General features: G+C 35.2%; 2 protein-coding genes across 2 annotated transcripts; both read right to left on the bottom strand.

The window, feature by feature from the left end:
* Positions 1–330: 330 nt before the first annotated feature.
* LOC140316953 (cell adhesion molecule CEACAM20-like) lies at positions 331–9,346 on the bottom strand. The gene is made up of 7 exons (XM_072395042.1): positions 9,283–9,346; positions 5,317–5,604; positions 4,765–5,031; positions 1,883–2,155; positions 1,486–1,746; positions 972–1,083; positions 331–334 (listed from the first exon to the last, which is right to left on the bottom strand). The coding sequence occupies exons 1-7, from the start codon at positions 9,344–9,346 to the stop codon at positions 331–333; spliced, it is 1,269 nt and encodes a 422-aa protein (XP_072251143.1).
* Positions 9,347–13,276: 3,930 nt separating this feature from the next.
* LOC140316952 (cell adhesion molecule CEACAM5-like) lies at positions 13,277–21,722 on the bottom strand. The gene is made up of 7 exons (XM_072395041.1): positions 21,659–21,722; positions 18,707–19,036; positions 17,682–17,954; positions 17,076–17,342; positions 14,192–14,464; positions 13,795–14,055; positions 13,277–13,392 (listed from the first exon to the last, which is right to left on the bottom strand). Exons 1-7 carry the CDS (start codon positions 21,720–21,722, stop codon positions 13,277–13,279), a joined length of 1,584 nt encoding a protein of 527 aa, XP_072251142.1.
* Between the last annotated feature and the right edge of the window lie 264 nt (positions 21,723–21,986).

The following is a 21,986-nucleotide window of genomic DNA, read 5'->3' as shown; positions in this document are numbered from 1 at the left end:
CTGCAGACAGAACAATCAGCCATAATTTGAATGAATATACAAAACTTCATAGATAGAAAAGAAAGAAGTGGTGTATGTGAGGCTTGTTTTTAAGCAGCAGAACATAAATAAATTAATGAAGAACAGTAACAGATGATATATTACAGTTAATGTCTAAACCAAAGGGTTAGGGTTCACATTTTTAAACAGTTTACTGTGTTGTAGTAGGAGATGATAGAAGATCAGCAGAATATAAAACAGCAATACAGTTTGAAAATGTTCAGTTCAATGAAAGAAAACCCACTGACAGCTTCATCTCTTCTAGGTGGAAACAAGAGTTTTTATTTCCGTTCATCTGCAGGACAGAAAGAGGTCAAGTGATTCAAATAAACAGTGACTGAATATATTATTTCATGTTAATGTATGTTGCCATTAGAATACAGAAGATTTAAAGCAAAGGAAGTAATTTCTACAGGAAAACAGAACTCACTGTTCTCAGTTAGATATATTATCATTTTCACAGTCTGAGTTCAGAACTTACCTTAAGATCATTTAGTTTTGATGTTTTCATACACCACTGACATGTCTTCATATGTGTGCTCTTGTTGCTCTGTGAAAAAAGAGATCATTCATGCTGTAAGCCTAATTTGTCTGATTCCCTTCTCTTCGGATCATCTCAGTGTGAGAAAAAGAGGAAAGGATGAATACGTACCTGCACTGAGCTCAGGATCAGGACTGTTGCTGTTTCTGAATATTTTTCATGTGAAAAATGTTATTTAAGTTTTATTTTCACTGAGATGGAAAACGATGACTGAGTGAGCCAAAGCTGAAGTTACAGTTATAGTTATAGTTATGTGGAGAATTCACACTTAAAAGTGATAATTGTGATACATTTAAGTCTAATAAAACTGATTTTATCTTTTGCTTAAATTATGTTGTGCCATGATTATATTTACAATGAAGTATAACATATGTCTCATTTTCCCACTTACCTTTTTCTGTACATGTAGTATCCTCCACTTGCAGCTGCAGCAACAACGACTAAACATGCTATCACTATTCCAGCGATGGCACCAGGAGACAATGCTGGTGATGAGTCGCCTACTAAAAAGAAACAAATAAGAAAAAAAAGTTTTTTTACACCATTTTCAAACAGAAACGTTACACATCGTCAAATTTTTTGCTTCTTCTGTGTGACTTCATCGTTAGCCAGATTTCAGTTCCTATTACTCTGGTTTAAAGACAGATACAGATGAAGAGCACTTAGTTGGTCAGAATGATGAATATGCTATGTGGCAGATTAATGCTCTGGTAAAGAGAAGTCTTATATTTCAAATAACCGTTATCTTGTCAGATTAATGTAAATTTTCCATGTTCCGTTGACAGAAAAGATATTCAAAAACAAACTTTAGGAGGCCTGTTGCTCTTTATATTATCCACATTACTGCAAATTGACCCCAAGATCCAAAAGCTTAAAACATATCTGAAAATCAGTGCTATACGTACAGTTCAATACTACAAATAATTCATGGATGTCTGATGATGTTCTTTCAGTTATATTATTCCTCGCTTCACAGGTGTAGTTTCCACTGTCGGAGAATTCAGCGTTTTCTTTAGAGAACGTAGCTGACTTTGGGAGTATCTCTGTGCCATTCAACAGCCACCTGTATGTGGCACTCGGAGTCGACTCTGCAGAGCATGTCAGCTTTAAGGGCTCATTCACCCTTATCTCACGTTCACCTGTGATTTGAACTTTTTCTGGTCCATCTGAAAAACAAGGATGGTTGAAATATCTTTCAGCAGATCTTATAAATATAAAAAGCAAACATTTCAGCAATCTTTCATATACTTAGTGGCTCACCCTGTATATGTGAACAGTAAATGTAAACTGAATGGTACTTACAATTAACAACCATACTGTAACTGGCTTCAGCAGTGCTGACGGGGTTGCTGATTTTACAGAGATATATTCCAGCATTTTTTCTGTTCACAGATTTAAAAGTCAACACTTTGTCTTCTTCTGAAAGTGTTATGTTATCAGATGGAATAAGATCCAAGCCATCCTTCATCCACTTCCGGGTAAGCATAGAACCAGAAGCCTCACAGGTTAAGTTGACAGTGGTCCCCTCAACTTGCAGGTCTGTTGATGGTTTAACAGAAGCACCTGATACAGCTTCTGTTGGCCAAAAGATTTGGAAAGAAACTGTAAACAACATTTGACAGCAGGATCAAAAGTAACTGAGGGCAAAAGTTTGATTAAATCCATAAACAACACAAGTATGAGGTCATGTAAAGAAGACAAAACAGAGACAAAAACAGGATTCTGGTGGCGATATGTCACAAACTAAAGACTTTCATTCACTGGAATGCAGTTTGTGTCTAGTGTGAAACTATTTCTTTCATTAAATTTCGTTTGATCTAATTTCCTTTCATTTCTTCCTCTGTTTGGTGATGGTGAGGCACAAAAGTAATTTGTTAGAAAGTACAAATGGGCCCCACATAAGATGCCTATTTTAGATCTATTCCAAAAATAGGCATTTTCAAGTACCTTGAAGTATCAATAACAAAATCCTGTTTTTTGGTTTGTTTGTTTTTTGTTTCTGAGGAAACATCATTTTGTCAGACAGATACTTCGGTGTGGAACCACAGAGCCACCGTTACCCTGAATTGGACAAAACAGGTATAGAAAACGGCTGGATCAATGGACCAAAGTCCAACGTACGATTCAACTTTAATGAAACGTCTGATCATTGAATTGAGAAAGAAATGTTGTTCCTGTTTAATTATATTCACTAAATTAAGTAATCAATCAATTCTGTTTTAAACATTGTATGTCTTAATGAATGCAGAACATAAAATTAGTCATTATTTCTTTGTTAGATATATACTATACATATTCTTGTAAAAAAAACATACATCTTTATAAAGTTTGAGCATTAATGTGTTTCTCTGTGTTCAGACTGGTTTTGCTTTGAAATATGTTCCCAAAATATATAAAGACCGACATGTTGATATATTTTCAGATAAAGAGCATAAATAAAGTCTTGTGTCTGAATGTCCAACAATAATTACTTTAAATGAAATCTTACAGGATTTTCCTTTAAGAACCAAGAGGAGAGCATGCAGTTGGTCTTCATGTCTATCTTGAAGACCTCCTTCTTTAAATGTCTTTTTGAGTTACTTTATGTATTTTTATCCTTTGTTGAAGCTGTAACAATGTTTTCACTCTTGGTGTCTCTATGCCTATTTTAACTGCTAAATTGCTCCTTGATTATCAGTATATATAAATATAAATGGAGTGAATTTTCTTGGACACTAAATAAGGAATAAGTTTTAAATGAAGTCACTACCATTAACTTTAAAGTTGTGTGTGTGTGTGTGTGTGTGTGTGTGTATAATTCTAAGTAATTATGAGAAGTAAAGTATTTGTCATCACTACCCCTTGATAACTCAGTTGTAGACATCATGGACCAGGAAAGTTTATGAACCATGCTGAAATTATTAAAGATAATCTGAGCACTTAAAAATTACCCTGATATTCTTATTCTGGCATTTTTTTAACCAATCAAAGCCTTCATATGAGATGCAAATGTTAACACATCAGTCTCAGATCAGACGGGATTATGTTTAAACTTTGTACTTTAAAAATATCTAAAGATGTTGATAAACATGATCTTTGCTCTGAATGAATGTCTCAGCCACACTTTTTCTTTTACTTCAGAAATCCATTTTGTGTGACCTCAAGCATGTTTAGTTTTTACTTTTCTTTTTTTGTAAGTGTCATGATTTATGCTTCGATTCATGTCTTGTCTCGTCACTTCCTGTTTTATTTTGAAATACTAACTTCCCTCTCGTTTCAGGAATCTTGCCTTTCCTCCCGTGTCAAGCGTCTGATTGTCTTCCCTGATTCCCAAGAGTTTCCACCTGTTCCCCATGGCTCCTCGTGTGTTCAAATTGTCTGCGTTTCCCTTGTCTTGTGCCAGTATGTTGTCTCTGTTTGAGCTTCATGACTCGCCTTCGTGTTCCATAGATTCACAGCCGTAGTTACCTCAAGCTTGCAGTCAAGCGACTCTCCTGCAGAGCTTATTCTTTTGTGATTTATTTCATAGCCATAGAATATTTATTTCTCACGATAAGTTTTCACAGCCTGGTTCTGTTCCTCTCTTTTGGAGTGATTTTGATTTGTAACCTTCCATAGTCTTCTCCGTTAGCAGAGCTCTTTGCGTTCGTGTAATTTTAATGTTTCATAGTTCCTCCACTAGTGGAGCGATTTGTTTTTTTGTTCTTGAGATCCTGTTCCTGTTAAATGTGCATTTAAGATTACAGTTAATGTTTCATAGTGTCTTTTTTTTTTTTAGTTCGTTTAAGTCGGCCTCATTAGGAGAGCGTCAGAGTTTATTTTGTTAACGTTCATAGCTTTTCTGTTTTCCTCCCAGCGCGGAGAGATTTCTGTTCAAGTTAACTTTCATAGCTGCGCTCGTCCTCAGCCTTAATTATTGAGGAGAGCGCTTAGGACTTTCACAGCCTTTGCTTTGCTCTGTGAGGAGATCCTCATCCTGCCTTGCCTTGCGTTTTGTGCTGCGTTTATAAAATAAACCTCTTTGCGTCTGAACCGACCCTGCACTTGTGTGCTGAGGCCGTGACAGTAAGATGAAAGTTTTCTGAAATTGTCTTGATTCTAGAAATGTTGTTATAAATAAGAATGATATTTATCCAAGACCCAGGTCAAAATCGTGTATCTTTTAAATTATGAGGCTTTTGGTAAAATGTTTATTTTAGACTTACTGAGAACAGAGACATCTGAAGGCTGAGACGACTGATATCTCAGAGTTCTGTGGTTAAAGGCCTGACAGCTGTAGCTTCCCCTTTGATTCAGTTGAATGTTCATCAGTCTGAGCTCTGGTCCAGCATCAGGCAGATTGTTTCCATTCAGAAACCATGTAAACTCAGCAGAAGGCTTAGAATTAGCTGAGCAGTTCAGTGTGATGTTCGACCCCTCCAAATAATGTTCTTTTGATGGAGACAAAGTCAGATTTATGTTTTCTGGGCCAACTGGATGTGAAAGGAACAACAAAGACAAGTGCTGTAAATTGCTTAAGAAGTTAAAACTGAATAGTTTATAGTTTACAGTCTGATTCACTGACTGTGAAGTACTGTAACTAATTAGCATGTACAGCTGGACTGCTGTTAATTAAGATGACTGAGAAACAAAACTTCTGCACATTGTAATAAAGCCACATTGACTAAATCAAAGCTATTGTTTGTGATATGTTTAACGAGATGAATATTGAAAACCAGGTTTCTAACAAATAAACAAATTTTTCACAAAATTATGACAATATTCTAAGCCCTCTCTAATGGAGAGGTTTGCTGGACCACTGATGTCATCACTGACAGGATTGAAAGCACGACATCTGAATGGTAAATTATCATAACGGGTCACATTGACTATAGTCAGATTGGAGCCTCTGAGCTGAACTCTGTCGCTGGCTGTAACCTCAGAGCTGCCGTTCATCCAGAGGAAAGAATTGGGGGATCCAGAGGAGGAGCAGGACAGACTGACGGAACTGTTGAACTCAACCAACTCATTACTGCTGAGAGTTATTATGACATTTGAGACTGGCTCTGTGGTTGGAGAACAGAATTATTCTTTAGTTCCATCCTTTAGTTCCAGTTAGGCACATTGGAACACTAGCAGTACAAAAATAATAGATTCATTCTATCTAAACTTGTAATAATTGGGATATTTAAGACTGATATTTGCTCCAGTTTAATCCTGAAAACAGTTTAAAGTGCAAGACTGATGAACATCATGTAAAATCCCTCTGTTTGAAGTAATCAGTAATCTGAGAGGTACTTTGTGAACAATGTAATATATTCAGTTTGTTCTCTGTTTTGGTTGCCAAATATGTCCTTAAACTAGCAGAGTTTAGTTACATACCTCCCTCATCAGTGTTTAAACACTTTCTGAACATCTTTGGTTCAGTCTTGAAATCAAGAAACTCTGATTTAAAGACTGCTGTAGTCGACTGGATTAGTGCAGCAAATAAATGATAAAATAACAGATGTATCAAAGGTGTTTGTTCACACTGCTGATGGTACTGCAGAACATCCAGCTTTCACTGGAGAAAACCTGGTGAACCAGCACTGATAGTAAACTGATTATTGATATTTCAAACATGATATGGATCTCCTTTGATAGATGATAGATGAGAAAATTATAAATTCACTAAAACATTATTAGAAATGTGTAATTATTTTAGCTACTGTACATAATTTTGTGTAAAGATCTTTTATTTCACAAAAGAACATGTTTAAAAAAAAAAAAGGTTTTGTGTTTCAAAACTTGCTCACCATATACAGCCAGCCTGGTTTGTCCTTGCTTAACTAATTCACCAGCTGATCTTACAGTCACTGCGTAGTCTCCACCATCACTAAGTTTCATATTTCTGAGCTCCAGAGATCCAGTTGATGCAAAGAGGGTGATCCTGCCTTCATACTCTGTTGCAGTTATGTTTGAAGTAGTATCAGAGGTTATTATAGGAATATGATCAGCACCAAAACTCCAGCTCACAAACTGAAATGGTGTTTCTGTTGGACTGAGATTTGTTGTGAAGTTCACCGTCCCTCCTACAGCTGCATTCAGACCATCTGGTAACACACCACCTCCTTCAGTTAAACCTGTAGGAGACATTTTTTTGTTATAATCAGTACATTTCAAATATGATTTAAAAGCACATTTTTATGACACAGAAGGCCCATGTTGTTCCACTGTCTGTTTTAGGTGGCATCTTTTTGATAATTTATTAGATTAAATATCAACTGTCTGCAAAAGGAGAGAACTTGGATAAAGTTTATTTACTGTTACAGTTAAAAGAAAGTTAACAGAGTGCAGATCTTGACTGATTCAGTCTCCAAACTTTCTCTCTCTCACACACACACACACACACACACACGGTTGCATGAACATGATAAATTTTTTGGACCTACGTGTGTCTTTAATGAAGGTAAATGAATGAATGAATACACACCCCAGCACAGGATGACTGCTGGTTGGTTATCTACCAACAAATTCAGTAACATTTAGAACAAACTTTGATAACTTTCAGACCTTCTTTGTCTATCTCTGCTTGAAGCGCAGAGAGGAAAACATTGGTCAGTGTATGACCGTAATACACATAAAATGGGCATGCCTTGCTGTAAATTTCAGTCAGTTTTATCAAGTAGTCATGGCTGACTCTGTCAGAGCAGTCTGTTCAGTGAGAGACTGAATAAAAAAAACTGCTGAGCAGCTGACAAGGATGTGAATGTGAGTAAGAGAGAGGAATAATAATCAGTTCTGTCACTTCTAATAGTCTACTGAAATGTTAGCAAAAAGGTGATTTTTGTTATTCTTTAATTAGTTTTGTTTGCATATTTACTTATTTGTGTATTTTTATCACATATGTCTGTTCAGTAAACATTAATGACTGAACAAGTATTTAATCATAAATAAACATAAACATCCTACTTATTCATCAAATATCAAGTCGTAAAGACTCACCTGAGAAAGCTCCAAAGATGATTAAATATATCGTAGCAGTTTCCATTTGATCATATATCATCATTTATAAAGAAAGAAGTTGCGTCTTTCGCTCTTTAACCTGCAGCTTCGATGACTTCGGTTTATGATGGTGGTATAAGGAAGTATTTATGTTTCTCTGAAACCTGAATGGTTCCTCTATCTGATCTTGTTGATCATTAACTAATTTCTTTCTGTTAAAAATGTATTTCCAAAGCCTCTGTCCCTCCTACATAAATATAGAATTTTCTTTAAACAATAATACATGATCCAGTTGTTTTGGTACTGAATAAAAAGAAGCTTTTGGAAAGAAATTTCTCCTTTGAGCAAATATTTAGGAGAAGCACAACTAAACAAAGTAATTTTCAGGGTTTTTTTCCCTTTAAAATTGTCACTGCTCATATAAAAGAATCACTTGCAGAAAATGTTTAAATCAATGTCTGTTGGTCATTTTTCTTGCAAAGTAATTTTATGATGCTTTAAATAAAAGTTACTATAAAAGTTTAAACTGAAAAGAGTAAATCTATGAAATAGCTTTCACAATTGTCCCTGTTCTTCCTGTTAAAAGGGAGTCGTTCCTTTCCACAGTCGCCACAGGCACGCTCAGGACGGGAGATTGGACTGAAGACAAGTTTCGGGGGAATCTGTTGGTTTCCTCATATAGGATATTATTTTTTTAATTGGATTATGATTACAATGAATTGAATTCCAATTGGTTTGAATTGGACAATATTATTTAAGTGCCTTGAGATGACAATTGTTGTAATTTGGCGTTATATAAATAAAATTGAATTGAATTGAATTGAATTAACAAAATAAAATTTTGCAACGTGTAACGTGTGCAGGACAATGTGAGAAATGAACAATTAATCATTCTGTTACTTTTAATAACCTACTTAATAAATTCAATAAATGTGTCAATGAAATGATTAAATACACAGATGAAATAGTCCTATGTAAAAAGTAAACCCTTTTTTTAATTGTCATAAAAAAGGTTTGAAAAGTAGAACATAGCCTGCATGTAGTGGCCCGGGTTGGGTCCAGACCTCAGTCCCAATCAGAAATTTATGGACTTAAGTTTCCCAACAATGATGAACTTTGGACATTGATAGTTGAAGGCGCACAAGGCTTTTCAGAAATGTTGTAAAGAAGACTAGTTTTACAGTTTTTTCTTTTCTTAAAAAAACAAGCAAAAGCAAAAGGAAAGCCACCAGTGATCAAATCTATCTTGCAACTGTCTGCTGTGTTTATCATGATGTTACATTTTAATGCGTAATGTGTAGAAAGTGAGGAAAATCTAGGTTGGTCTTTTTTTCCACCCAAGTGTATCTATGTATTAATATTTATTCTACTCTATTTTCTAAGCTTTCTACATACTTATTTATATATATTTTTTTATTAATTTATCTTTATTCGTGTTGCTATCTTATAGAGACTGAAACAGCATTTGATTTCTTTTTAACTTTGCTATGTCTGAACGGCAGATGCATGTCCCTGTATGTTTGTTGTCTTCATAAAACAAATAGTTACAGAATAGACAGAATAAGAAATGTTTGCTCTCCAACTGTCTTTTGTTTGATCGTTACACATAAATAACTGAACAAGTATTTAATCGTACATAAATGTAAACATCCAAATAAATATCTCAATTTAAAGTACAATTTAAGAAAATTGGTAGACTTACTCTGTAACTGAGCTGTTAATGTTTTCTTAATCTTCTGAGTGAAGTGGGGAACACTAACCTGAGATAGCTCCAAAGATGATGAGATATATTGTAGCTGTTTCCATTTTATCCCATATCGTCATTGTGAAGAAGAAAGAAGTGGCGTCTTTCACTCACTGACTGCTGCTTTAATGACTTCAGTAAAAAATAAAACAGAATGAAAGAAAAAGTTGTGATTTCTGGATGTGTTGTAGTATAAGGAAGTAGCTGTGTAACTCTGACATCTGAATGATTCATCTACCTGCACTTGTTGATGATTAACAGATTTCATTCAAATTAATTTCCTCACCCTCTGTTGCCAAATTACTTAACAAGTGATTTAAGACTCACAGTAACGGGACATAACATACAGCATTATCATTTTATCTCGTATAAAAAAATTTAGTAGTTTTGTTTAAGCACTAAAGAACAAAAGTAAATGATCCAGTTCTTAATCAATCAAATATTTCAAAGAAACACAACAAAAAAAAGTAATTTGTAATTATTTTTCCACTCCATGGTTGCCACTGCTCACTCATACAACAAATCACTCACACAAAGAAAACTGTCTAAGTAATATGTGAGAAGCAGGTGACAGTTCTTGGTAATTCATTTCACTGTGTTTTGATTGTCACTGTAAACCTCCTTCTGGTTTCGGAGGCCTCAGAGGCTTTTCTTCACAATCCAAAAAACTCATGAAATCAAGCATTAGAGACTTGACAGCAAAGTCCAAAACTGAACAAATACAAGCAGACGCAAACAGATTTGACGGCTACTGATGATGATGTTCTGTATTTATATTAGAGGGAAAAAACATAAAGCAAATTTATCATCAGTGGACGAATGAAACACATTTTCACTGCAGGAGGAAAGCATTTGACTGCTTTTTAACTGTTATTTTCACTATTGATCCGCTGCAGTAATGCAGCTCACTACAGCAGTTAATCAACAAAACCTATTTTTCTCAGTTGATCAGTTTTACTGATCTTTAAAAAACATTAAGGAAATGTTCACATACCAATGAGGGTGATAATAAAGTGAACTGAGGTGGTTTAATGACAGCATAGTTAACCACAATGAATAAAATACTGAAGACGTTACTTAGTTCACAAAGTGCCTCTGAAACATCGTAGGAAAACAACTGAGAGAAGATTTTAAAGCATGATTCATAGAAGCCTGAAATATTACGTGTTTTACATGATCTTCATCATTATTGCAGTTTTAACCTTAAAACTTGTAACATCAGCCATGGCTGCTCAGCACTACAAGGTTTTTATAGAAGTGATACTTAATTATTGTAATGTTTGTTAATATGTGTCCCTTTGTAAGATGACGGTAACTAAATAATCAATTTTTCTCCATCCACAGTCAGTTTCCCCTTTAACAGAAACTCAGCAGCACAGACAGTTTTGTCAGTCTGACCTGCTCCTCCTCTTGTTCCTTCATCTCTTTCCTCTGGATGAATGGCAGCTCTGTGGTTACAACCAGCAAAAGAGTTCATCGGACTGGATGCTCTTCACTGCATGACACAGCTATTTAGATAATTGAGCTATGCAGTGCTGTTGGATGGAAGCATTTGCTTCTCTTCAGGTTTATCCTTTAATTTGTCACCTGTGTCACGAACCTTAAATGTTAAGCAAATATCATAGAATCAATAACATGAGATTTATTCCCGCTAAGAATCTGTTCAAGAAGACTCTAAATATCAGTTATCACTTTGCCACCGGAAGCTGATTCATTTCCATGTAATCACATGACCTAAATATGTTTTTCACATACTTTGGATCATTCCAAGCCTTCTCCATGACTGTTTATTTTAATCAATACATTCAATAAACATAGAATATATTAGATTAATCCTGAATGAAGCCGTTCAACTATTTAAAAAGAAAGAAAAGACAGAAACAAAAACAGAGCTCATGAGAAATTTGTAAAATAACTTTTTCAATATTAAGCGACATTATGCAGAGAACCAGAGCACGAACTTCACAGGAAATTTGAAGTACACATCAAATCCACACTGTAGACTCCTCTGTTCAAATATTTTACAAAACATTTAAAAAAGCTGAGGATAAACGTTCTTTTACATCAAATTAAACATGCTTACAGAACAGAATTATGCAGAACCGCTCTTCTTGTTTTTGTGAACTTTAGACTCGGCCATCAGTCATCTTCTCGCTGAAAGTTCATATCAAGATATAAACTGCTGCCAGTAAAATCATAAAAGCTGAATAAACATTGAACCAGGAAATGGGTCAGGAGAGCACGAAGAAGTATGTTCTGAATTTAATTTCAGTTTAGTTCTACTGACCTGTTAAACTGTGTTTTAATGGGATGGATGATAAATCAGCACCTTTCTCTCCTTTTTTGTCCATGTGATTTGTTGAAATCAATCATTTCTTCTCCTTGCCTTGTCCTGCAAACACATTTTCACCACTGGAGGGAGTCTTGGTGCGTTTTACCGCAGATTGAAACACATGGAGGGAGAGTGTGAATCTAAAATAGTTATTTTTATAAATGGTTTACAAAAGCCGTGGCTCAGTGGTGAGAGTGGGTCGTCCAATAACCTGAATGTTGGTGGTTCAATTCCCACAATCACTGCTTAAAAAGACTGGTGAACTGACAGCTGCAGGGGTGGCAGTCAACCTCCTTGCCACGACTGAGGTGCCCTTGAGCAAAGCACCACACCCCCATACTCCCTGGGTGCTGTGAATGGCTGCCCACTGCTCCAGTGTAAGGCATCTGCCTCCATGAGTGTGTGACCCTGTGTGTGTGTTCAACCTGGATGGGTCAAATGTGGAGGAGTAATTTCGTGTGGCAATAAAAATAAAAATAATCTTAATCTGAATCTAATTAGTATCCTGAAACTGGAATTTTAACATTTCATTTTCTGTTCTCTCTTTTTACAAGTGAGGATCTCAAATTCAAGAGTTATTGTTTGTGTAGGAGAACATTCAGTCAAATGAAATGGTTTGACAAGAGTCACATCATCATTTAGTGTGCTGTTTATCATGGAGTTTAGTTAATGAGGAAAATGAGTCAACAAAAAAAGCAGAAGTAGCTCAGTCTGCAGACAGAACAATCAGCCATAATTTGAATGAATATACAAAACTTCATAGATAGAAAAGAAAGAAGTGGTGTATGTGAGGCTTGTTTTTAAGCAGCAGAACATAAATAAATTAATGAAGAACAGTAACAGATGATATATTACAGTTAATGTCTAAACCAAAGGGTTAGGGTTCACATTTTTAAACAGTTTACTGTGTTGTAGTAGGAGATGATAGAAGATCAGCAGAATATAAAACAGCAATACAGTTTGAAAATGCTCAGTTCAATGAAAGAAAACCCACTGACAGCTTCATCTCTTCTAGGTGGAAACAAGAGTTTTTATTTCCGTTCATCTGCAGGACAGAAAGAGGTCAAGTGATTCAAATAAACAGTGACTGAATATATTATTTCATGTTAATGTATGTTGCCATTAGAATACAGAAGATTTAAAGCAAAGGAAGTAATTTCTACAGGAAAACAGAACTCACTGTTCTCAGTTAGATATATTATCATTTTCACAGTCTGAGTTCAGAACTTACCTTAAGATCATTTAGTTTTGATGTTTTCATACACCACTGACATGTCTTCATATGTGTGCTCTTGTTGCTCTGTGAAAAAAGAGATCATTCATGCTGTAAGCCTAATTTGTCTGATTCCCTTCTCTTCGGATCATCTCAGTGTGAGAAAAAGAGGAAAGGATGAATACGTACCTGCACTGAGCTCAGGATCAGGACTGTTGCTGTTTCTGAATATTTTTCATGTGAAAAATGTTATTTAAGTTTTATTTTCACTGAGATGGAAAACGATGACTGAGTGAGCCAAAGCTGAAGTTACAGTTATAGTTATAGTTATGTGGAGAATTCACATTTAAAAGTGATAATTGTGATACATTTAAGTCTAATAAAACTGATTTTATCTTTTGCTTAAATTATGTTGTGCCATGATTATATTTACAATGAAGTATAACATATGTCTCATTTTCCCACTTACTTTTTTCTGTACATGTAGTATCCTCCACTTGCAGCTGCAGCAACAACGACTAAACATGCTATCACTATTCCAGCGATGGCACCAGGAGACAATGCTGGTGATGAGTCGCCTACTAAAAAGAAACAAATAAGAAAAAAAAGTTTTTTTACACCATTTTCAAACAGAAACGTTCCACATCGTCTTATTTTTTGCTTCTTCTGTGTGACTTCATCGTTAGCCAGATTTCAGTTCCTATTACTCTGGTTTAAAGACAGATACAGATGAAGAGCACTTAGTTGGTCAGAATGATGAATATGCTATGTGGCAGATTAATGCTCTGGTAAAGAGAAGTCTTATATTTCAAATAACCGTTATCTTGTCAGATTAATGTAAATTTTCCATGTTCCGTTGACAGAAAAGATATTCAAAAACAAACTTTAGGAGGCCTGTTGCTCTTTATATTATCCACATTACTGCAAATTGACCCCAAGATCCAAAAGCTTAAAACATATCTGAAAATCAGTGCTATACGTACAGTTCAATACTACAAATAATTCATGGATGTCTGATGATGTTCTTTCAGTTATATTATTCCTCGCTTCACAGGTGTAGTTTCCACTGTCGGAGAATTCAGCGTTTTCTTTAGAGAACGTAGCTGACTTTGGGAGTATCTCTGTGCCATTCAACAGCCACCTGTATGTGGCACTCGGAGTCGACTCTGCAGAGCATGTCAGCTTTAAGGGCTCATTCACCCTTATCTCACGTTCACCTGTGATTTGAACTTTTTCTGGTCCATCTGAAAAACAAGGATGATTGAAATATCTTTCAGCAGATCTTATAAATATAAAAAGCAAACATTTCAGCAATCTTTCATATACTTAGTGGCTCACCCTGTATATGTGAACAGTAAATGTAAACTGAATGGTACTTACAATTAACAACCATACTGTAACTGACTTCAGCAGTGCTGACGGGGTTGCTGATTTTACAGAGATATATTCCAGCATTTTTTCTGTTCACAGATTTAAAAGTCAACACTTTGTCTTCTTCCGAAAGTGTTATGTTATCAGATGGAATAAGATCCAAGCCATCCTTCATCCACTTCCGGGTAAAAATAGAACCAGAAGCCTCACAGGTTAAGTTGACAGTGGTCCCCTCAACTTGCAGGTCTGTTGATGGTTTAACAGAAGCACCTGATACAGCTTCTGTTGGCCAAAAGATTTGGAAAGAAACTGTAAACAACATTTGACAGCAGGATCAAAAGTAACTGAGGGCAAAAGTTTGATTAAATCCATAAACAACACAAGTATGAGGTCATGTAAAGAAGACAAAACAGAGACAAAAACAGGATTCTGGTGGCGATATGTCACAAACTAAAGACTTTCATTCACTGGAATGCAGTTTGTGTCTAGTGTGAAACTATTTCTTTCATTAAATTTCGTTTGATCTAATTTCCTTTCATTTCTTCCTCTGTTTGGTGATGGTGAGGCACAAAAGTAATTTGTTAGAAAGTACAAATGGGCCCCACATAAGATGCCTATTTTAGATCTATTCCAAAAATAGGCATTTTCAAGTACCTTGAAGTATCAATCCAACAAAATCCTGTTTTTTGGTTTGTTTGTTTTTTGTTTCTGAGGAAACATAATTTTGTCAGACAGATACTTCGGTGTGGAACCACAGAGCCACCGTTACCCTGAATTGGACAAAACAGGTATAGAAAACGGCTGGATCAATGGACCAAAGTCCAACGTACGATTCAACTTTAATGAAACGTCTGATCATTGAATTGAGAAAGAAATGTTGTTCCTGTTTAATTATATTCACTAAATTAAGTAATCAATCAATTCTGTTTTAAACATTGTATGTCTTAATGAATGCAGAACATAAAATTAGTCATTATTTCTTTGTTAGATATATACTATACATATTCTTGTAAAAAAAACATACATCTTTATAAAGTTTGAGCATTAATGTGTTTCTCTGTGTTCAGACTGGTTTTGCTTTGAAATATGTTCCCAAAATATATAAAGACCGACATGTTGATATATTTTCAGATAAAGAGCATAAATAAAGTCTTGTGTCTGAATGTCCAACAATAATTACTTTAAATGAAATCTTACAGGATTTTCCTTTAAGAACCAAGAGGAGAGCATGCAGTTGGTCTTCATGTCTATCTTGAAGACCTCCTTCTTTAAATGTCTTTTTGAGTTACTTTATGTATTTTTATCCTTTGTTGAAGCTGTAACAATGTTTTCACTCTTGGTGTCTCTATGCCTATTTTAACTGCTAAATTGCTCCTTGATTATCAGTATATATAAATATAAATGGAGTGAATTTTCTTGGACACTAAATAAGGAATAAGTTTTAAATGAAGTCACTACCATTAACTTTAAAGTTGTGTGTGTGTGTGTGTGTGTGTGTGTGTATAATTCTAAGTAATTATGAGAAGTAAAGTATTTGTCATCACTACCCCTTGATAACTCAGTTGTAGACATCATGGACCAGGAAAGTTTATGAACCATGCTGAAATTGTTAAAGATAATCGGAGCACTTAAAAATTACCCTGATATTCTTATTCTGGCATTTTTTTAACCAATCAAAGCCTTCATATGAGATGCAAATGTTAACACATCAGTCTCAGATCAGACGGGATTATGTTTAAACTTTGTACTTTAAAAATATCTAAAGATGTTGATAAACATGATCTTTGCTCTGAATGAATGTCTCAGCCACACTTTTTCTTTTACTTCAGAAATCCATTTTGTGTGACCTCAAGCATGTTTAGTTTTTACTTTTCTTTTTTTGTAAGTGTCATGATTTATGCTTCGATTCATGTCTTGTCTCGTCACTTCCTGTTTTATTTTGAAATACTAACTTCCCTCTCGTTTCAGGAATCTTGCCTTTCCTCCCGTGTCAAGCGTCTGATTGTCTTCCCTGATTCCCAAGAGTTTCCACCTGTTCCCCATGGCTCCTCATGTGTTCAAATTGTCTGCGTTTCCCTTGTCTTGTGCCAGTATGTTGTCTCTGTTTGAGCTTCATGACTCGCCTTCGTGTTCCATAGATTCACAGCCGTAGTTACCTCAAGCTTGCAGTCAAGCGACTCTCCTGCAGAGCTTATTCTTTTGTGATTTATTTCATAGCCATAGAATATTTATTTCTCACGATAAGTTTTCACAGCCTGGTTCTGTTCCTCTCTTTTGGAGTGATTTTGATTTGTAACCTTCCATAGTCTTCTCCGTTAGCAGAGCTCTTTGCGTTCGTGTAATTTTAATGTTTCATAGTTACTCCACTAGTGGAGCGATTTGTTTTTTTGTTCTTGAGATCCTGTTCCTGTTAAATGTGCATTTAAGATTACAGTTAATGTTTCATAGTGTCTTTTTTTTTTTTAGTTCGTTTAAGTCGGCCTCATTAGGAGAGCGTCAGAGTTTATTTTGTTAACGTTCATAGCTTTTCTGTTTTCCTCCCAGCGCGGAGAGATTTCTGTTCAAGTTAACTTTCATAGCTGCGCTCGTCCTCAGCCTTAATTATTGAGGAGAGCGCTTAGGACTTTCACAGCCTTTGCTTTGCTCTGTGAGGAGATCCTCATCCTGCCTTGCCTTGCGTTTTGTGCTGCGTTTATAAAATAAACCTCTTTGCGTCTGAACCGACCCTGCACTTGTGTGCTGAGGCCGTGACAGTAAGATGAAAGTTTTCTGAAATTGTCTTGATTCTAGAAATGTTGTTATAAATAAGAATGATATTTATCCAAGACCCAGGTCAAAATCGTGTATCTTTTAAATTATGAGGCTTTTGGTAAAATGTTTATTTTAGACTTACTGAGAACAGAGACATCTGAAGGCTGAGATGATTGATATCTCAGAGTTCTGTGGTTAAAGGCCTGACAGCTGTAGCTTCCCCTTTGATTCAGTTGAATGTTCATCAGTCTGAGCTCTGGTCCAGCATCAGGCAGATTGTTTCCATTCAGAAACCATGTAAACTCAGCAGAAGGCTTAGAATTAGCTGAGCAGTTCAGTGTGATGTTCGACCCCTCCAAATAATGTTCTTTTGATGGAGACAAAGTCAGATTTATGTTTTTTGGGCCAACTGGATGTGGAAGGAACAACAAAGACAAGTGCTGTAAATTGCTTAAGAAGTTAAAACTGAATAGTTTATAGTGTACAGTCTGATTCACTGACTGTGAAGTACTGTAACTAATTAGCATGTACAGCTGGACTGTTATAAATTAAGGTAACTGAGAAACAAAACTTCTGCACATTGTAATAAAGCCACATTGACTAAATCAAAGCTATTGTTTGTGATATGTTTAACGAGATGAATATTGAAAACCAGGTTTCTAACAAATAAACAAATTTTTCACAAAACTATGACAATATTCTAAGCCCTCTCTACCGTTCGCATGCAGATCATTTTCAGAAAACTCACAGTAGATGGAGAGGTTTGCTGGACCACTGATGTCATCACTGACAGGATTGAAAGCACGACATCTGAATGGTAAATTATCATAACGGGTCACATTGACTATAGTCAGATTGGAGCCTCTGAGCTGAACTCTGTCGCTGGCTGTAACCTCAGAGCTGCCGTTCATCCAGAGGAAAGAATTGGGGGATCCAGAGGAGGAGCAGGACAGACTGACGGAACTGTTGAACTCAACCAACTCATTACTGCTGAGAGTTATTATGACATTTGAGACTGGCTCTGTGGTTGGAGAACAGAATTATTCTTTAGTTCCATCCTTTAGTTCCAGTTAGGCACATTGGAACACTAGCAGTACAAAAATAATAGATTAATTCTATCTAAACTTGTAATAATTGGGATATTTAAGACTGATATTTGCTCCAGTTTAATCCTGAAAACAGTTTAAAGTGCAAGACTGATGAACATCATGTAAAATCCCTCTGTTTGAAGTAATCAGTAATCTGAGAGGCACTTTGTGAACAACGTAATATATTCAGTTTGTTCTCTGTTTTGGTTGCCAAATATGTCCTTAAACTAGCAGAGTTTAGTTACATACCTCCCTCATCAGTGTTTAAACACTTTCTGAACATCTTTGGTTCAGTCTTGAAATCAAGAAACTCTGATCAATAACCCTGTAAACAGTTTATTTAAAGACTGCTGTAGTCGACTGAATTAGTGCAGCAAATAATTAATAAAATAACAGATGTATCAAAGGTGTTTGTTCACACTGCTGATGGTACTGCAGAACATCCAGCTTTCATTGGAGAAAACCTGGTGAACCAGCACTGATAGTAAACTGATTATTGATATTTCAAACATGATATGGATGTCCTTTGATAGATGATAGATGAGAAAATTATAAATTCACTAAAACATTATTAGAAATGTGTAATTATTTTAGCTACTGTACATAATTTTGTGTAAAGATCTTTTATTTCACAAAAGAACATGTTTAAAAAAAAAAAAGGTTTTGTGTTTCAAAACTTGCTCACCATATACAGCCAGCCTGGTTTGTCCTTGCTTAGCTAATTCACCAGCTGATCTTACAGTCACTGTGTAGTCTCCACCATCACTAAGTTTCATATTTCTGAGCTCCAGAGATCCAGTTGATGCAAAGAGGGTGATCCTGCCTTCATACTCTGGTGCAGTTATGTTTGAAGTAGTATCAGAGGTTATTATAGGAATATGATCAGCACCAAAACTCCAGCTCACAAGCTGAAATGGTGTTTCTGTTGGACTGAGATTTGTTGTGAAGTTCACCGTCCCTCCTACAGATGCATTCAGAGGACCATCTGGTAACACACCAACTCCTTCAGTTAAACCTGTAGGAGACATTTTTTTGTTATAATCAGTACATTTCAAATATGATTTAAAAGCACATTTTTATGACACAGAAGGCCCATGTTGTTCCACTGTCTGTTTTAGGTGGCATCTTTTTGATAATTTATTAGATTAAATATCAACTGTCTGCAAAAGGAGAGAACTTGGATAAAGTTTATTTACTGTTACAGTTAAAAGAAAGTTAACAGAGTGCAGATCTTGACTGATTCAGTCTCCAAACTTTCTCTCTCTCACACACACACACACACACACACACGGTTGCATGAACATGATAAATTTTTTGGACCTACGTGTGTCTTTAATGAAGGTAAATGAATGAATGAATACACACCCCAGCACAGGATGACTGCTGGTTGGTTATCTACCAACAAATTCAGTAACATTTAGAACAAACTTTGATAACTTTCAGACCTTCTTTGTCTATCTCTGCTTGAAGCGCAGAGAGGAAAACATTGGTCAGTGTATGACCGTAATACACATAAAATGGGCATGCCTTGCTGTAAATTTCAGTCAGTTTTATCAAGTAGTCATGGCTGACTCTGTCAGAGCAGTCTGTTCAGTGAGAGACTGAATAAAAAAAACTGCTGAGCAGCTGACAAGGATGTGAATGTGAGTAAGAGAGAGGAATAATAATCAGTTCTGTCACTTCTAATAGTCTACTGAAATGTTAGCAAAAAGGTGATTTTTGTTATTCTTTAATTAGTTTTGTTTGCATATTTACTTATTTGTGTATTTTTATCACATATGTCTGTTCAGTAAACATTAATGACTGAACAAGTATTTAATCATAAATAAACATAAACATCCTACTTATTCATCAAATATCAAGTCGTAAAGACTCACCTGAGAAAGCTCCAAAGATGATTAAATATATCGTAGCAGTTTCCATTTGATCATATATAATCATTTATAAAGAAAGAAGTTGCGTCTTTCGCTCTTTAACCTGCAGCTTCGATGACTTTGGTTTATGATGGTGGTATAAGGAAGTATTTATGTTTCTCTGAAACCTGAATGGTTCCTCTATCTGATCTTGTTGATCATTAACTAATTTCTTTCTGTTAAAAATGTATTTCCAAAGCCTCTGTCCCTCCTACATAAATATAGAATTTTCTTTAAACAATAATACATGATCCAGTTGTTTTGGTACTGAATAAAAAGAAGCTTTTGGAAAGAAATTTCTCCTTTGAGCAAATATTTAGGAGAAGCACAACTAAACAAAGTAATTTTCAGGGTTTTTTTCCCTTTAAAATTGTCACTGCTCATATAAAAGAATCACTTGCAGAAAATGTTTAAATCAATGTCTGTTGGTCATTTTTCTTGCAAAGTAATTTTATGATGCTTTAAATAAAAGTTACTATAAAAGTTTAAACTGAAAAGAGTAAATCTATGAAATAGCTTTCACAATTGTCCCTGTTCTTCCTGTTAAAAGGGAGTCGTTCCTTTCCACAGTCGCCACAGGCACGCTCAGGACGGGAGATTGGACTGAAGACAAGTTTCGGGGGAATCTGTTGGTTTCCTCATATAGGATATTATTTTTTTAATTGGATTATGATTACAATGAATTGAATTCCAATTGGTTTGAATTGGACAATATTATTTAAGTGCCTTGAGATGACAATTGTTGTAATTTGGCGTTATATAAATAAAATTGAATTGAATTGAATTGAATTAACAAAATAAAATTTTGCAACGTGTAACGTGTGCAGGACAATGTGAGAAATGAACAATTAATCATTCTGTTACTTTTAATAACCTACTTAATAAATTCAATAAATGTGTCAATGAAATGATTAAATACACAGATGAAATAGTCCTATGTAAAAAGTAAACCCTTTTTTTAATTGTCATAAAAAAGGTTTGAAAAGTAGAACATAGCCTGCATGTAGTGGCCCGGGTTGGGTCCAGACCTCAGTCCCAATCAGAAATTTATGGACTTAAGTTTCCCAACAATGATGAACTTTGGACATTGATAGTTGAAGGCGCACAAGGCTTTTCAGAAATGTTGTAAAGAAGACTAGTTTTACAGTTTTTTCTTTTCTTAAAAAAACAAGCAAAAGCAAAAGGAAAGCCACCAGTGATCAAATCTATCTTGCAACTGTCTGCTGTGTTTATCATGATGTTACATTTTAATGCGTAATGTGTAGAAAGTGAGGAAAATCTAGGTTGGTCTTTTTTTCCACCCAAGTGTATCTATGTATTAATATTTATTCTACTCTATTTTCTAAGCTTTCTACATACTTATTTATATATATTTTTTTATTAATTTATCTTTATTCGTGTTGCTATCTTATAGAGACTGAAACAGCATTTGATTTCTTTTTAACTTTGCTATGTCTGAACGGCAGATGCATGTCCCTGTATGTTTGTTGTCTTCATAAAACAAATAGTTACAGAATAGACAGAATAAGAAATGTTTGCTCTCCAACTGACTTTTGTTTGATCGTTACACATAAATAACTGAACAAGTATTTAATCGTACATAAATGTAAACATCCAAATAAATATCTCAATTTAAAGTACAATTTAAGAAAATTGGTAGACTTACTCTGTAACTGAGCTGTTAATGTTTTCTTAATCTTCTGAGTGAAGTGGGGAACACTAACCTGAGATAGCTCCAAAGATGATGAGATATATTGTAGCTGTTTCCATTTTATCCCATATCGTCATTGTGAAGAAGAAAGAAGTGGCGTCTTTCACTCACTGACTGCTGCTTTAATGACTTCAGTAAAAAATAAAACAGAATGAAAGAAAAAGTTGTGATTTCTGGATGTGTTGTAGTATAAGGAAGTAGCTGTGTAACTCTGACATCTGAATGATTCATCTACCTGCACTTGTTGATGATTAACAGATTTCATTCAAATTAATTTCCTCACCCTCTGTTGCCAAATTACTTAACAAGTGATTTAAGACTCACAGTAACGGGACATAACA

This window comes from Leuresthes tenuis, unplaced genomic scaffold (assembly GCF_036924035.1).
Source record: "Leuresthes tenuis unplaced genomic scaffold, fLeuTen1.0.hap1 SCAF_10, whole genome shotgun sequence".
NCBI lineage: Eukaryota > Metazoa > Chordata > Actinopteri > Atheriniformes > Atherinopsidae > Leuresthes > Leuresthes tenuis.
Note: the sequence above shows the minus strand (reverse complement) of the source record. Positions and strands in the feature narration are given on the sequence as shown.

Bases quoted from the DNA above. Each gene is read 5' to 3' on its own strand.
- LOC140316953 (XM_072395042.1), bottom strand. From the start codon at position 9,346: ATGACGATATGGGATAAAATGGAAACAGCTACAATATATCTCATCATC. The intron at 1,747-1,882 runs GTAAGTACCATT...CTTGTTTTTCAG, and splicing joins TTACAGTATGGTTGTTAATT to ATGGACCAGAAAAAGTTCAA. The intron at 1,084-1,485 runs GTACGTATAGCA...GTTTCTTTTTAG, and splicing joins ATTATTTGTAGTATTGAACT to TAGGCGACTCATCACCAGCA.
- LOC140316952 (XM_072395041.1), bottom strand. From the start codon at position 21,722: ATGACGATATGGGATAAAATGGAAACAGCTACAATATATCTCATCATC. The intron at 17,955-18,706 runs GTGAGCAAGTTT...CTCCAACCACAG, and splicing joins AACCAGGCTGGCTGTATATG to AGCCAGTCTCAAATGTCATA. The intron at 17,343-17,681 runs GTGAGTTTTCTG...TTCCACATCCAG, and splicing joins AGCAAACCTCTCCATCTACT to TTGGCCCAAAAAACATAAAT.